This window comes from Notechis scutatus, chromosome 5 (genome assembly GCF_049901735.1).
Source record: "Notechis scutatus isolate UNSWTSFEM ecotype Mainland chromosome 5, rNotScu1.2, whole genome shotgun sequence".
Classification (NCBI taxonomy): Eukaryota; Metazoa; Chordata; class Lepidosauria; order Squamata; family Elapidae; genus Notechis; species Notechis scutatus.
The window spans coordinates 69,738,591-69,754,102 of NC_142013.1; the positions used below are offsets into that span (position 1 = coordinate 69,738,591).

The 15,512-nt window shown below is 37.1% G+C and overlaps 1 protein-coding gene across 2 annotated transcripts in view; it reads left to right on the forward strand.

Moving 5' to 3' along the window:
- Positions 1 to 683: 683 nt before the first annotated feature.
- Positions 684 to 15,512, forward strand: part of MAP3K15 (mitogen-activated protein kinase kinase kinase 15) — a 111,199-nt gene continuing 96,370 nt past the window's right edge. For both annotated transcript variants that reach the window (XM_026674934.2, XM_087966950.1), the window contains exons 1-3: positions 684 to 3,766; positions 13,171 to 13,310; positions 14,581 to 14,604. In XM_026674934.2, coding sequence (XP_026530719.2) covers positions 3,427 to 3,766; positions 13,171 to 13,310; positions 14,581 to 14,604 — 504 coding nt within the window. In that variant the 5' untranslated portion in view covers positions 684 to 3,426. The remainder of the gene's footprint in view (positions 3,767 to 13,170; positions 13,311 to 14,580; positions 14,605 to 15,512) is intronic.

The following is a 15,512-nucleotide window of genomic DNA, read 5'->3' on the forward strand; positions in this document are numbered from 1 at the left end:
TATGTACCTAAGCAAGTGTAACTGGACATGCAGTAACTAAGTGAAGATACCAATGAAATAGTTGTAGGTATACGAATGGAGATGAGAGATGGGTAATTGCTTTAGAGATAGAGATAGAGGGAGGGAGAGATTGATTGATTGATTAACCTATAGGCCATATCAACGTACAGGTTCAAATACATATTACCAATAAAATTTCAAACAAACAATTTAAGAGTTTTAAATAGTTATAGGATAAACTATTTAGATATCAGCAGGGATTTGAGCCAAGAAAGATGGTGGTTGCTAGCAAAAGAAACATGGTGCAAGAATGATGTCAGGATTAAAAATCTGAAGCCACCCCTTTAGTTTAGCATCCAGATTGACTGAGCATTGGGAGCTTTGGGTTACGGCTGCTGCCAGATGTTATTTTTTAAAAAAAACTCACCTGTGATTTGATTCTAGATGAAAGATGGACATGTTTATCATTGAGATCTGAATGACTTGGGGGGGGGGCTTTCTCCTCCTGGAAATGAGCTTGTTTGGGTTTCTGATCTGGCATCAACCATGTGTTCATGGCAGAGAGAGGAGTTGGAAAGTGTCAGAAATAGTAGTAAGTGAAGTTATTGATGCTCAGATAATATTAAACCTGTGATGCTGTCAAATGCAGGAAACAAAAATCACTTGGATACATTAATAGAATAGAAATCTTTATTATCTAAGTGTGATTGAACACACAAGGAATTTCTCTTCGGTGCATAAGTTCTCAGTGTACGTAAAGATTAAGTGATGATTATAGTCATCATAAATTCATCATGAATTATAAGATACAACACTTAGTGATAGTTATAGGATACTAAATAAGCAATCAAAATCATACTAGGAAACTAAACAATATAGATTGTAAGATACAAGCAAAAACATAGTCATATGTAGAAAAGGAGACAGGTAATAGGAAGGATGAGAAGAATAGTAGTAATACATCTTAGTAAATAGTTTGACAGTATCGTGGGAATTAGTTGTTTAGCAGAGTGACGGCATGCAGGGAAAAACTCCTTGTGTCTAGTTGTTATGGTGTGCAATGCTCTGACATTGTTTTGAGGGTAGAAATTGAAACAATTTATGTCCAGGATGTGAGGGGTCTGTAGATATTTTCGCAGCCTCTTTTTGACTCTTGCAGTATATAGGTCCTCAATGGAAGGCAAGTTGGTAGCAACTGTTTTTTTCTGCAGTTCTAATTGTCCATTGAAGTCTGTGTCTGTCTTGTTTGATTGCAGAGCCAAACCAGACAGTTATAGAGGTGCAGATGACAGACTCAATAATTCCTCTAGAACTGAATCAGCAGCTCCTTGGGCAGTCTGAGCTTTCTGAGTTGGCACAGAAAGAACATTCTTTGTTGTGCTTTTTTGATGACATTTTTGATGTTAGATGTCCATTTTAAGTCTTGAGATATGATATAACTTACAAACTTGAAGGTCTCTACTATTGATATTGTGTTGTCTAATATTGTGAGAAATAATGTAACTATTAATGTAGCAATTCTGAAAATCTGCTGAATCAATTCTCCAAATCAATCTAGCATAATTAAGGCAGAGTCTTGAGAGTCCAAATCTCTTTAACATATTTGCCCACTATACTGGCTGAGTTGTCTTTTTTGCATGCTTCCTGTTTCCTACCCAATGCACCCAATGCATGCTAGACATTTCATCACAGACAACTAGATGTGAGGCCTTGTTTCTGCAACTGGGCTGTAGGAACAAACTGTCATGATTGTATCCATTTTCTTGCTGAAAAAATAGTATCTTTCCTGAACGGCTACCTCATTATAATGGACTTGTCAAACATCATGCTGCTAGGGCAAATTAATTTGCCTTCTTTGGAGCAATAGCTAGAGGCAGCCCTTGAGTTTACAGCCATGAACATACTTGGTCAACACAGGAGAAAGACACTGGATCTCTGATAAATGAGAGACAGACTATAATCTCTGTCCTCAGTATAATTGCTACCTCATAAGGGGAGGTAAATATAGACTGATTGAGATAGCAGTAGCACGATTTTAAACTTAGAAAAAGTTTATGCCACTTTTGGTCAAATGAACCAGATTTCCCATTTTTCATTTTCTTTTTGGGAAAGGATGCAGTATTTTTATCGAATTAAAATTGGCTTTCACATAATTTTACTAGCAAACCAAAAGGCTTCATTTGCAAAACTAACAGATCAATTAAATAATTCATATTAATATCATTAACCAATGCAACAATCTACTCTTTCATCACAATGGGAAGATTAAAGAGAAATCCACAAAAATAGATGAAGAAAACTAATCTTACCTTTCCACCTTTGCTAAGACAAAGAATTGAAAAAATTAACAAGTGGTTGTGTCTTCCTTAATTGATTCCAAATGTTAAATAAAACTCTTGTTGATCTGTAGAGTACCATTAAAATAATGTTTTATATTTAATATTCACATATCTGAAGCTCTAATGGAAGCTAATGAATGTATTTGAAGAGAATTTGCATGAGCTTTGCTTGGCTGCCTTTGATGAAGTATTTCTCATAGTTCTACAATATAAGGTTGTTACTCCAGTAGTTTGATTATGGTTTGGAGGTGCAGTTTTGAATTTTTCTGAATAGGGGCAGGAATCAGGGCACCAACAGTTAAACTACTTTGTCTTTGCACCGTCATCTTTTTTGGAGCTCCAGTTTGCATCAGAAACCTATTGCAACTTCCTATTTTGAAATTGCCGGTTTTAGTAATCAGCCAGTTTGAAAGCAATCAGGCCTAGTCAAATCTCTTTAAAGATAATAATAATGACCACATTATAAGATTCCATCGCCGGGATACCCACTAACCATTCCTAGAATAACTGAAACCGTTCTAACGACAACTGTTCATGAGGGTCAGAGGTTGGGAACAACGCACAGCGTGTGGAAAGGCAGCAGGCCTTCCTCCGGGGCTTAGGAGGAGCCGAGGCGACTTTCCTCCCCCGCCCCTTAATTGCGGCCGTACTCCGCCTCTTTTTAAATCCCTCAAACTCAGCCGGGCATCAATAACCGCTGGCGCCTGACACCGTCCGGGTGAGAGAGGCTAAACGGAGGAGGGCGAGGCAGGTGCTGCCGCCAGTCCTGCTCCGAGAACCGCTTTTAGAAGCAAAGTTCTGGCAGGCGACAGCCGGCAACCTCTTTCGCTTAAGCGACAGGCGCGTTCCCTGAAGCTTCCGAAGCTCCGTTCCAAATAGTAGGCGAGCTGAGCTGGGCAGCGGGAGAAAGGCACCGCCTAGCGTGCCGCCGTTCTCTCCTTCCCTCCGCTTTCAGCTACACGCCGGAAAAGTTGCTTCTTGCCCGGTTCGGCCGCCCCTCTCGCTTGGCGCCCTGCAGCCTTAGAAGAAGAGGACTCTAGGCGGGCGCGCGGGGTTCCGGTCCATGTAGCACCGGCTACCAGGCCCCATGGAAAACTACGTGAGCAGCGGCGAGCAGCCGGGACTTAGCGGGAACGCCGAGCAGGTCAGCCCTCCGAACGGCGCCGAAGCATTTGCGGCTTCCGAAGGGACCCCGGGAGTCGTTGCTGACGGCGGCGGAGAGGCGAGCATACGCTCGCGGTCGCTCCGAGCTGTGTATGTGGTCAACGAGAATCCGAAAGGAAGCTCCGGGGCGCGGAGTCCCGAAGTTGGAGCGTTGCTGTGCTTGGTGCGAGCTTGTGAAGCCGCCGGAGCTCAGCTGACCACCGTCAACTTCGGAGAGCTGGACTTCGGCGAAACGGCCGTGCTGGACATCTTCTACGACGCGGGTGAGTAGCTGGCGGCGGGGAGAGGAGAAAGGGTAGACTTCCCAGCCGCTCCGAGAGCGTTTCGGCTGTCTACGATGACAGGCAGGTCGGACTTGACTTGTAAGAGCTCTTAGGTGGGGCAAGCTATCATGGGAAACAGCAGGTCGCACCTCGAGTCTGCTGACTGTCACTGGATTCTTAAAAATAAGCAGGGAGAGGAGGTGGACGGGGGGGAAGGTTTTTCTGGGATTATTTATTTATTTATTTTTATTTGTCAATTGCTTACAAGATAATAGGTATAAGTAAAAACATAGTTATGAATACATGGATACATATAAGAAAATTTTAAAAAATATATATAAAAGAAACAATAGGACCGGGATGGTAGGCACGATTGGTGTGTTTATGCACGTCCCCTACAGACCTCTTAGGAAAGGGGTGAGGTCAATAGTAGACAGTCTAAGGTTAAAGTTTTTGGGGTTTGGGGAAGAAACCACAGAGTCAGGTAGAGTATTCCAGACATTGACCACTCTGTTGCTAAAGTCATATTTCCTGCAATCAAGTTTGGTGCGATGAACCTTGAGTTTGTATCTGTTGTGTGCTCTTGTGTTGTTATGGTTGAAGCTGAAGTATTCATTGACTGGTAGGACATTGCAATGTATGATTTTATATACTATACTTAGATCGGACCGAAGGCGGTGTAGTTCTAGATTTTCTAGGTCTAGAATTTCGAGTCTGGTGGCATAAGGTATTCTGCAACGAGTAGAGGAGTGGAGAACTCTTCTAGTGAAATATTTCTGGACTTTCTCAACTGTGCTAATATCAGATACGTAATGTGGGTTCCAGACTGATGAGTTGTATTCGAGTATTGGTCTAGCAAATGTTTTGTATGCTGTAGTTATTAGTGTAATATTACCAGAGAAAACTAATTAATTTACATCACTTTTAGCCCTGATCAATAATCTTGAGATTACTTTATTGATCAATAATCTTGAGATTGTAAATAAAATACAGATTGACCTATGCATGAGAGGTTCTGTCAAGAGTAACAGTAGTGGAGAAAAACGAACGTGCAAGGTGTAGCTTTTCTCAACATTAAATATCTGTAAATAAAAGCACATCCCTCCATAACTATTGCATGTAAGGTTAAATTGCCATTCTGCACAGTAACACACACACACACACACAAATCAAACAGATTTTTTTCTGCCTTTGAGGAGGTTTTTGCAGCCTGGGTCTGGGACTCAGTGGTGGGTTTCAACAAATTTTACTATCTGTTCTGTGGGCATGGCTTGGTGGGCATGGCAGGGGAAGGATACTGCAAAATCCCATTCCCTCTTCACCCCACTAACCTGATTTCCAGCTCCATTCTCCTGTGCAGGGCAACAAATAAGACCCAGCCGATCAGCTGGGACTCGTGGGGCAGAGAATAGATTGGGGTGGCGCCAGTCAGAGGTGGTATTTGCCGGTTTTCTGAATTACTCAAAATTTCTGCTACCGGTTCTCCAGAACTGGTCACAACCTGCTAAATACCACTTCTGGTCTGGGTGTCTGCAGTAAAAACTTTCTCTCCTTGGTGTTTGTGAACAGTTGCTAACTTTGCGCAATATGTAAATAGTCTAGCCATGGTTCTCAGTTTGAAGCGCACTGAGCCATAAGCAAATCACATGGGGTACTTTGGCTTCAGCTTACATTATCTGTGAACTGTCTGTTCAGGGACTCACTAGAAAGTAAACTAGTAGGTAATAATGTAATCTTTAGCATTCCTCAGAAGTATGCTACCTGCAATAGAGATGGAGTAATGGTACTCTGGGTATGTGTGTTGTCCACAATTCTGGTCTCAGCCTGGTGCCAAGGCCGATGAAGGATGCCAGACACGAGATGCAGGTTATTGAAGTGCTCCAACAAAAGGGGTCAAAATGCCAAAAACCCAGAACAAAGGATTAAGAAAGCTTTATACAATTTCACCAAAGCAGAAAACAGGACAAGGTGGCATAATAAGATCATTTAGTAATGATACAGCAGTTTGTTCTATTGGTCTCTAGCCATCCTTATTCCTAAACCTTGGCTAATGAATGTTGCAGGAGTTATCTAATACACATTTGATTTGCTTCAGGCCGTCTCTATTCCTCTATTCCTTTTAGCTGAGGTTTGCAGGATGTCTAACTCTTTGTTACAAAGTCTAACTTGGGAAGTAAAGAAGAATATCTGTTCTCTGATCACTGCTTTCTGTTTTAAACACCTTCTCTGAATGCAGCTTGAAAGCAGTGAAGAAAGCAGTTATTATATACTGGCCTGGATTAGAAGACATGAGAATCTGAAGAATATTTGGGAAATCCTGTGCCCAGCCATAAATTATCTAGGATTGTTCAACAGATGATGCCAGAAATAAGCGAACTACATAATTGGCAAGACCATACATGAATTTAGCTCAAAAGAAGAAAGGGGGATGGTTTTATATGAAGGGGAAAATTAAGTTTTGTTTGAGTTGAGCTGAATTCTTGTGACTGGACCAATTGATGGAATTTTCAAGGCATCAGTACAGAAGGACTCTTTCATGACCTTTGGAGATGTTTTCTGATTGCCCAGTCCAGTTTACAGATCTGGTATTCTGTCAAAACATTTGCTAAATCTGTCTTTGCTTAGTTTTGGGGGCCAGACAAGTTCAGTAATGGGAAAGGAAGAGTCTACTCCCTTCTCAGATAGCGCTTTGTTTCTTAATAACATACTACCACATATTGGACAGCTCAAATGCAGTGTGTAATTGGAATCGCTTCATATTTCTAAGTATGTAGCAAAATAACACATTTTACATTATGCAAAAGAATGCAAGTATACATATATATCATACCCTTTTGGGTCAGCAAGTTATAAGAAATAAAAAAGTAGAAGTAGGAGAGAAAAGAATACTAAAATTTGATTTATTCTGGAACCATTAACTGCATATTTCCATAACTTTCAATCTTTGCAAGTCTTCCTTAATTCTACCATGTCCACAGACCTTTTCATATACTCCCTTTTGTTATTTAAATGTCGTACCTCTTTTTTGAACATATCTGCTTAATGAAGAATCTATTTCTCACTCTCCCTTGTCTTCTTGAGCCATTTACTTTTCCTTCATATATTTGATTTGGGATTGGCTAGTCTGTAATTAACTTTCCCCAATTCATCTGTGAAATATAATTGGAAAAGTCAGGTCAACTACTTGATTTTGACATTTCAGTTAGGAAGGAACTAAGCCATAAAATATTCTTATTCTTGAATTCTTGTGCTGCATGTACTAAAACACAGCATTAACAGATATGCAGATGGAGCTCAGCTTGAGATAAAAGTGTTAAATTGTAAAAACAACAGTGGAGATTGACATATAAAAAAGCATAGAGAAAGTCAATTGAAACAAACCATGGAATACTGCAATATGTTTAATTTATTTATTTTATTTATTTATTTATTTGATTTGCCAATTGTTTACAAGATAATAAGTATAAGTGTATACATAGTTGTGAATACATGAAATGGGTACATATAAGAAAAATAAAAGAAGAATAAGAGAAACAATAGGACAGGGACGGTAGGCACGTTGGTGCGCTTATGCACGCCCCCTACAGACCTCTTAGGAAAGGGGTGAGGCAATAGTAGACAGTCTAAGGTTAAAATTTTTGGGGTTTGGGGAAGAAACTACAGAGTCGGGTAGAGTATTCCAGACATTGACCACTCTATTGCTGAAGTCGTATTTCCTGCAATCAAGTTTGGTGCGGTTAAATTTCAGTAAAGCTGTGATGGCGAACCTATGGCATGCATGCCAGAGGTGGCACGCAGAGCCCTTTCTGTAGGCATGTGAGCCGTCACCCCGGTTCAGCTCTACCACATGTGTGCATGCCTCCCACTGGCCAGCTGGTCTTTGGGTCTCTCCCGCGCATGCACGGGGGTGGGGGACATGCGTGCATTGCATTTTGGGGGTTTGCACATGTACGTACGCATTTGCGCATGCACCCCCTCATTTTGGGCACTCGGTGCCCAAAAGGTTAGCCATTTCTGTAGTAAAGCAAGAAAAAAATTGATTTGAGATACATGATGTATGTGTTTCATGTGAGAACCATGCAAAAAACCTCGTTAGTTTTGGAATAGCAACTCTTCCTGATTTGGACTCATCATTTTTTCTGTTAATGCAGAATATTTTGTCGAAAAATAATGGAAAATGAATCACCCATAATTAATAGGAGGGGGACTTCTACTCTTTCCCAACCCTATGAATGATAGAAGAAATTATGTAAAGGAGCTTTCTCTATAACAACTTTCAAAAGTTAGAAATGAAACAAATTCAGTATAGTAGAAGCCAGCATAAGTTCAAACACAAACCAAATTAGATTGGATCTTGGAGCGGTGGTGGAAGAAGTCCAGAAAATACCTGGCTATTAATATTAGGCAATGGTTTAAAATGTTGTTGACCTTGACCCAGGGTAGAGTTCAGTGATGGGATCCAATTAATTTAACAACTGGTTCATCCTAAAGACTGGGGGGGGCCTAGCTGGGGGGGTCATGTGACTGAGTGGGCATGGCCAACTTGATGTCATTCACTGCAAGGTGGGGCATGCAGGCAGGCCAAAGCAGTGGTGGACAGAGCCTTAGAATTACCTTTCTAAGACCGTCAGCTACAGGCTTCTCATGCTGAAAAAGACCAGCGGCTGCAGGCTTCTTGCTCTGGCAAAGCTGGCCACCTTTCAGGCCCTGCTCTGGGCTTCTGCCTGCTCGACCTCTGTTCCATCTCGGGTCCTGCATCCACTCCAGTGGCGGGATTTGCCGGTTCACCAAACTACACAGAATCTTAACAACCAGTTCAATTGAACTGGTCCAAACCGGCTAAGCCCACTTCTGGTGGAATTGCTATTAAGGAGTTTTGCACATTTTCCCTAACTTGTTTCCTTCCAGTGGGAAAAAGGTACATGGTCAGAGATAAATATCTTGTTTCTAGGCACAGTCAGTAGATTTACCTTATTTCATGCAGTAGGAATTCAGAATAGAATTACAGTCTGAAATTACATCGGTCTTCATACTGATATCATTACATTCTTGGAAAGAGTATGTAAATGTGATTTATTTCCTAGGGGAAATATATGAAAAATATTTGTCACTTGTTGAGATGGGTGGATTAAATAAATAAAATAAGAATGATGCAAAAAGTCAAGAAAATCAAATAGATAATGATAGTCTTGCCTATGCTGTGTATTATATGGCATCAAATACATATTGGCACCAAATGTACTCTTGACAGATAATTTTATGTGTTGCCTTCCAAATAATTGTACGTGTTCAGAATAACAAGAGATAAGGTAAACATACATTACAGTTATAAGAAAGACTTCCTCCCCTTTCTGATTTTTATAGGTGACATTGTTTGGCTATACTGATGAAATAGCCAATCTTTTGATCTAAATGAGTGAAAGAAATTAATGATTTGGTTTAATAGGTGGTAGTTTGAGCAAATTAGAAAAGCTAGATCAGAGACTAAAGTCTGACCAGAGTCACAAGGCCTATTCACCTTTAATATTGTAAGCTTATTAAGCAGAGTTTACCTTTACAGGTAAGGTCTTTAACATATTGTGGGATAATTTAATAGTTTTCCAATAGAAGAGGAGAAGGTAGAAAGTGAACAGGTCATCTTAAAGACAGGAAAGTAGTTAAACCAGTTCACTGTAATGTTATTGTACCATTATCCAGAGGGTGCTTTGAAGACAAAACTCAGTGTGTTTGGGTTCATATTTCTCCAGGAGGTGAGATATTAGCAATCATTTTTTCAAGGTATAGTGTCCTCTTCTACTTTTGTTTCATTCTCAATATTTGTTGTTTATGTTTTCCAGTTGTTAGGATGAGAAGGAAAAGCAGCTCCTGCAGAAGAACTAGGCAGGATGTAAGCTTTGCAAGTTCACCCAGAAGAAAATAAAAAGGCCTTTCTTATTTGCATCCATGGCTACAACCATAAAGAACTGGACCAAATTCAGTGTAGTAGAAGAAGCAAGCATAAATTCAAACACAGAATTGGGGATCTTTAAATTAAACAAAAACTTACAGTTCTCAGTGTATCAGGAATCAGTTGATATATTAGTGTACAATTTTATTTTATACTAGCATTTTTTATTTAATAAAAGCTTACAAGTGTAGAAGGTTACCAATGCGGTGGCTAATTTTATATTAGCATGAAGGCTGAACAGCTGGCAATGTCTTTCCTAGCCAGTACTGATAACAAATAAGGCAAATTTTTATATCACATGAAAATTAGATAATATTGCTGCAATGATTAGAGAGGACATAGATTTTTTTTAACAAAATTAAAAAGAGCTTAGGCAACTAAGTTTCATTTCCTTGTTAAAAATATTTCTCATTGATTTTTTAGAGCACTTGTTAGGAATATAAGTCACCTAACAGGTATTTGGGTTAGAAATATATAAACCAGGATAAACATTTTAAAACTGTATCTTTAAGAAAATGCAAAACTGTAATTAGGTGTGGTTTCTCAAATGGCCATAAGATGGAGCCAGAAACCTGGGTTGTTTAGCCTTAGTCTCAGAAGAGAGTGTGAGTAAGTCTCTGTTTCCTTCTGTTGGAGAGTATTTCCATTTTTCCTAATTGACTGATATTTTCTGGATTTAATGTAAGTCTGTTACTGAACTGTTTTTGACACTGGGCTTTGTTACTGAATTATCCCTGGATTGAAAAAACTGACTGATTTACCTGTGAATGACTTTGGACTGCCTATTTTGAACTTTGCTTAAACCTTTCTGGAAGTAAAAACCTACATTTACTGTACAGTGTATCTGTGTGCTGTGTGTGTATTATTCAAACACTACTCTCAGATACGTCTCCCTGTATGAGCTCCTTCTCCTTACAGGGAATTACCTCAACAGCACTCAACACAAACTCTGGGTGGTAGTTACTTAAATCATAGGATTTCAAAATATGAATATATGTATACTTTCTAATAAAGGGTATTATGTCAAGAAATCAGTAAAAACCATAACAGGGTAGATGTTATTTTTGCTGGTAAAAGCTCTTAAAATTGACAAGGAATATGTTTGAATTTTAAAAGTCTGTGACTGATCATACATTCTTTCTGTAACTTATTTGATGCAAGGAGTTGAATTTGTGTAATGACAAGAACTATAATGTTTTAATTATTTAGATTCAGTGCAATATGGTATAATAGTAAAACTTATACTGTTTGTAATGTAAACCATATGTAGAGAGCCATAAAAATCACCTTGAAAAAACAATATGGTAACAATTAACAACACATTTGAAGCCTGGGAAATGAAGAAAACATGGGAAATGAAGAAAACACAAAAAATGAACAAACTCTGATTGGTTCTGCCATACGTTCCTGTAATATAAGAGAGAGGGAAGTAAAAACAGTCCTTCAGAATTCTATTATTTATAGCCTTTCTCAATAAAATTGAATTCTAATTAGTTTTGAGGAGTCTGCTTCCTGACCTAGGAAGGACTGACATGCTCCTTCTAATAATTGTCTTGATTGTAATAGCATTACAAAATAGAAGTCATAGGTTTAGATGCAATTTTTTAACAGTAATGTAATTCACAGGAAACAAATTGCTCTGTTATTTTTAGTTATTAATCAATGTTCCAGGAAAATTATGATAGATCTAGTATTTGAGTACAAATTGTAATTCAATACCATCATGTGTGCCTGTGTGTGTGTGTCTTCATGTGTATTACTGTTCCTATTAGTTCTGAACCTGAAATCTAAACATATGCACCTCAGATTTGTTTAACAGAAATTTATTGTGTTAATAAATTGTGTGAATTGGAAAAATTGTTGTTATAGAAGTAGTCTTTGTTTAGGAACTGCAATTTGGACCAGCAACTTGAATAGTAAGCTAATGGTCACTAAGTGAAAAATCACATGACCATGACTGCTTATGATTTTACAACAGCTTTCCTTTCCTTTCCAGCATCTGAAGGAGTAACCCTAAAATTCCAAGTGAGGAAGGTTTCCAGATTTCAACTCACAAAGAAATGGATTAAAAGGGCAACTCTTGGAGCCTCCCCCACATTTCTCCAACCTTAGCAATGTTCACCCAAATGCTGGGATAGTTTGAAAAAAGAGATGTCTGGGTTACATTCATTGGAGAGAAAAAAGATTACAAAACAATAAGCAAACACAGTGAGCCATGAACTCTCAGCTCTCAGCAAACAAAGCCTTTAATGTTAGTTACAAGCAGCAACTGAGAGGTTGCTGTAGGAGTCAATCAACTAGGTGCTATACAGGCCCTTTTGCATATTTAGATCCCCAAGCCCAATGATAAAACCAAGTTTTTAAGGATTTATGAAAAGTCAGTAGGCTTGAAGCTGTTCTGATAATCAGTGTGATGATATTCCAAAGAGTAGATACTAGAACAGAAAAAATCCCCTTCCTGGGCCTCACTAGGTGTCATTTCTAGCAGATGGGATCCAGAGCTAGACCTAATGGGGATAAATAGATGAATTTGGGGACAGGCAGTCCCTTGAATAATAAACAATAATATGGTAACCAATATTGCCATTAAAAATGTCCCAGTCAAACCTATAGCATAATGCAGCAATAGAACTTTAAATTCCAAATGTCTGTGGATATTCTAAGTCATCCAGATCATCGTTCTCCCAAAGGTGCTTTCTCAAAAGGCAACTGGACTTTGTTTTTCCTTGAGGATATTATGCTTCTCATCCAAGAAGCTTCAAGAATGCTTCAAGCTCCAAACATCTTCAAGGAAAAACAAAGTACAGTTTCCTTTTGAAAAAGTCCCTTTGGGATTTAAATTCTGAAGCAGTGGGGTATATCCAAATTTATTCAACATGGCTAATTTGATATACTATGTATTAGTCCATGACCTAATAGAAAACCGAACTTTAATAAAATTTGCTGGCTCCACTGCCAGCCCCTATTCTATCTTCTCTCACAGAGAACCTTATTTATTGTGGCTTCATAGTACCATAGTGTACAGGGCTTATTAAGGCAGAGGATGGTAATTTCCCCAACTGTTTCTCTAACTTCTCCCCATATGTCATCAGCTGTGGAAAAATATTTACTAGTCAATCTGGGACTAGGGAGGAGGAAGTTTTGTCAAATATTACAAAGCATATTGCTGAGTTTTGTTTTGTCTTTTTAAATTAACTTTGATTTTATTTATCAATTGCACGACTGATTTATCTCTGAAGTCTGAAATCTCTAGCCATGCAAGTTTATATTGCAGGTCCAGGAGTTTGTGCAGAAATTATTTCATGTTATTTTAATATTTCTTTTTGCCAAAAGGGTTGTAGCAGATGTGAAAACTCTTGTTTGTCTCACTGACAAATTGTTTTAGTCTCAGAACCCAAAACTTTAGAAATAATACCGTACAATTTTTCCCAAGTTTTATTCCATGCTCTTATTATAGATGTTGCAGTAGTGGATATGAGTGATTTTTCCAGGCAACCCGCCCTCTTCTACCACCTTGGGGTACGTGAAAGCTTTGATATGGCCAATAATGTTATACTTTACCATGATACGGATCTTGATACTTCTCAGTCACTGAAGGTATGTTTTTATTCTGTTGTTACATTAGAAAGATTTAAAAATATGGTACTATAATAAATTGCAATAAATATAGATGCATCTTTTTAAAAATATGTTTTTAAAAATTTTAAATTTATTTTATTATAAAACAAAAGATAAAGTATAAAAGATAAAAGTATTGAATTTTGCATTGAATATACTTGGATAATTCAATATATATCAGTAATAAATTATAAACAGTAAAACAATACATTACATTAATTGATTAATTAAATTAATACTAAAAATTAGAACTAAATTATGATTATAAATTATAATTCAAGATTATTTTATATGGCAAAAAACCTCAAATCTCAGACATGGCCAATATGGTATATAACATTACAGTGCAAAAATTATAAATGATGTATGTATCAGACTTACTTTTTATATAGAAAGTTAGAAAGTTAGTCTTTATATCAAAACCTACTTCCACAATTTAATTAGCTTTTCTCCCAAAGAATATCTTCCAATAAAAATCTCTGCATTTGTTAATTTACAGTATGTAGTACTAATTCAGTGAATTTGGAAGAGGTTTGGTGAAATTTGAAAGGAATATCTCTGATTGAAATTAAATTGCATTGTTGTATGCTGCTCAGCCTCACTTCCTCTGTGTGTGTGGCCGTATAAATTTGATTAATTAATAAATAAATTACAACCTTCAAAATCTGTTTCATTCTACTATGTCACTTTTCAATATTTTGGAACTTTACAGTAATACCATTGTATATGGATAAAGGATTTTATATAACTCCTTGTGAGTTATAACAAAATTTACATTAAAAATAACATACAGTTATGAGTAAAACATTCCAGATTAAAGGAAAAGTTATAAGAGATGATAGATAAATATAATTTATATGTCATAATCAGATTAACAAAAAAAAAAAAAAAAAACACCCCAAAACCCTGGTAATGTTACTTCTCGGGTTTTTTAAAAATTTCCCATTTAGTTATTGTATTCCTACATTATGTATTTCTATAAAATTCCAGAGTTGAAGAGAATTTTTTTGTAAGTGGATATTGCATGAAGCAAAATATTATTAGCTTAATTTAAGAATTAACTTCATCTTCGTTTAAGACAAATGGGTATGCATAGTTCTTATCTATCTCATTAAAAAACCAGCATTACTTTTATCAAATAGTACATACAGTATTTAAAGATTTTCAATCTTCAAACCAGTAGCATCATTTTTTTTAAAAGGCAGTATTTATTATACTTACATAAGATTGCATGCTTTGTTTTTTTCAGGACATGGTATCTCAGAAAAACACAGTAAGTATACAAGCTCCTATCTTTTAAAATGTTCATTGGGAATATTACAGAATAGCTAATTTGAGAGAATTTTCAGAGAATTGTAAATTCAAATATGTGCTGAAGAATGAATGTCAAATACTTGTTAAACCTCTTTAAACTTTGTTAAGAATGGGCTATGTTATACAGGTAGTCCTCAACTTACGACAACAGTTGTGCCCACAATGTATGTTGCTAAGTGAGAAATTTGTTAACTGAGTTTTGCCCCATTTTACAACTTTTCTTACCACATTTGTTTAGTGAATCATTGCAATTCTTAAATTAGTAAAATGGTTGTTAAGTGAATCTGGCTTCCCCATTGACTTTGCTTGTCAGAAGGTTGCAAAAAGTGATCACATGACATGGGGCACTGCAACCATCATAAATATGAGCCAGTTGCCAAGCATCTGAATTTTGATCATGCGACTAGAGGGATAGTTGTAAGTGTGAAAAACAGTCAATGTACTTTTGTAGCTTCAAACAATCACTAAACAAACTGTTGTAAGTCAAGGATTACTTGTACAAATATACTACATGTTATGTATATTGTATAATACATATTAAGTTTATTTTAAATTATTACAATTTGTGATTAGAGTAAATGGTTTACATGTTTTTTTAAAAAATTCAGATACAAAAAGTTTATTAAAATATATGTATTTTTGTGAAAAGCAGATAAAATTATAACCACTGTGATTAAATGATTAAAAAATAACTAAACCAGTGTGACTTGGTAGACAAGTACTACCGTAAATAGTTTGTGATAAATAGGTATGGGTATAAAAATCTGGACACAAAGACTATTATATTACTAACAACATTGCATTTGGAAATTGTCTTCTTTTAAAAATGTTGAGAACAGCATTGTTTTATGAAATTTGTTATTCCAC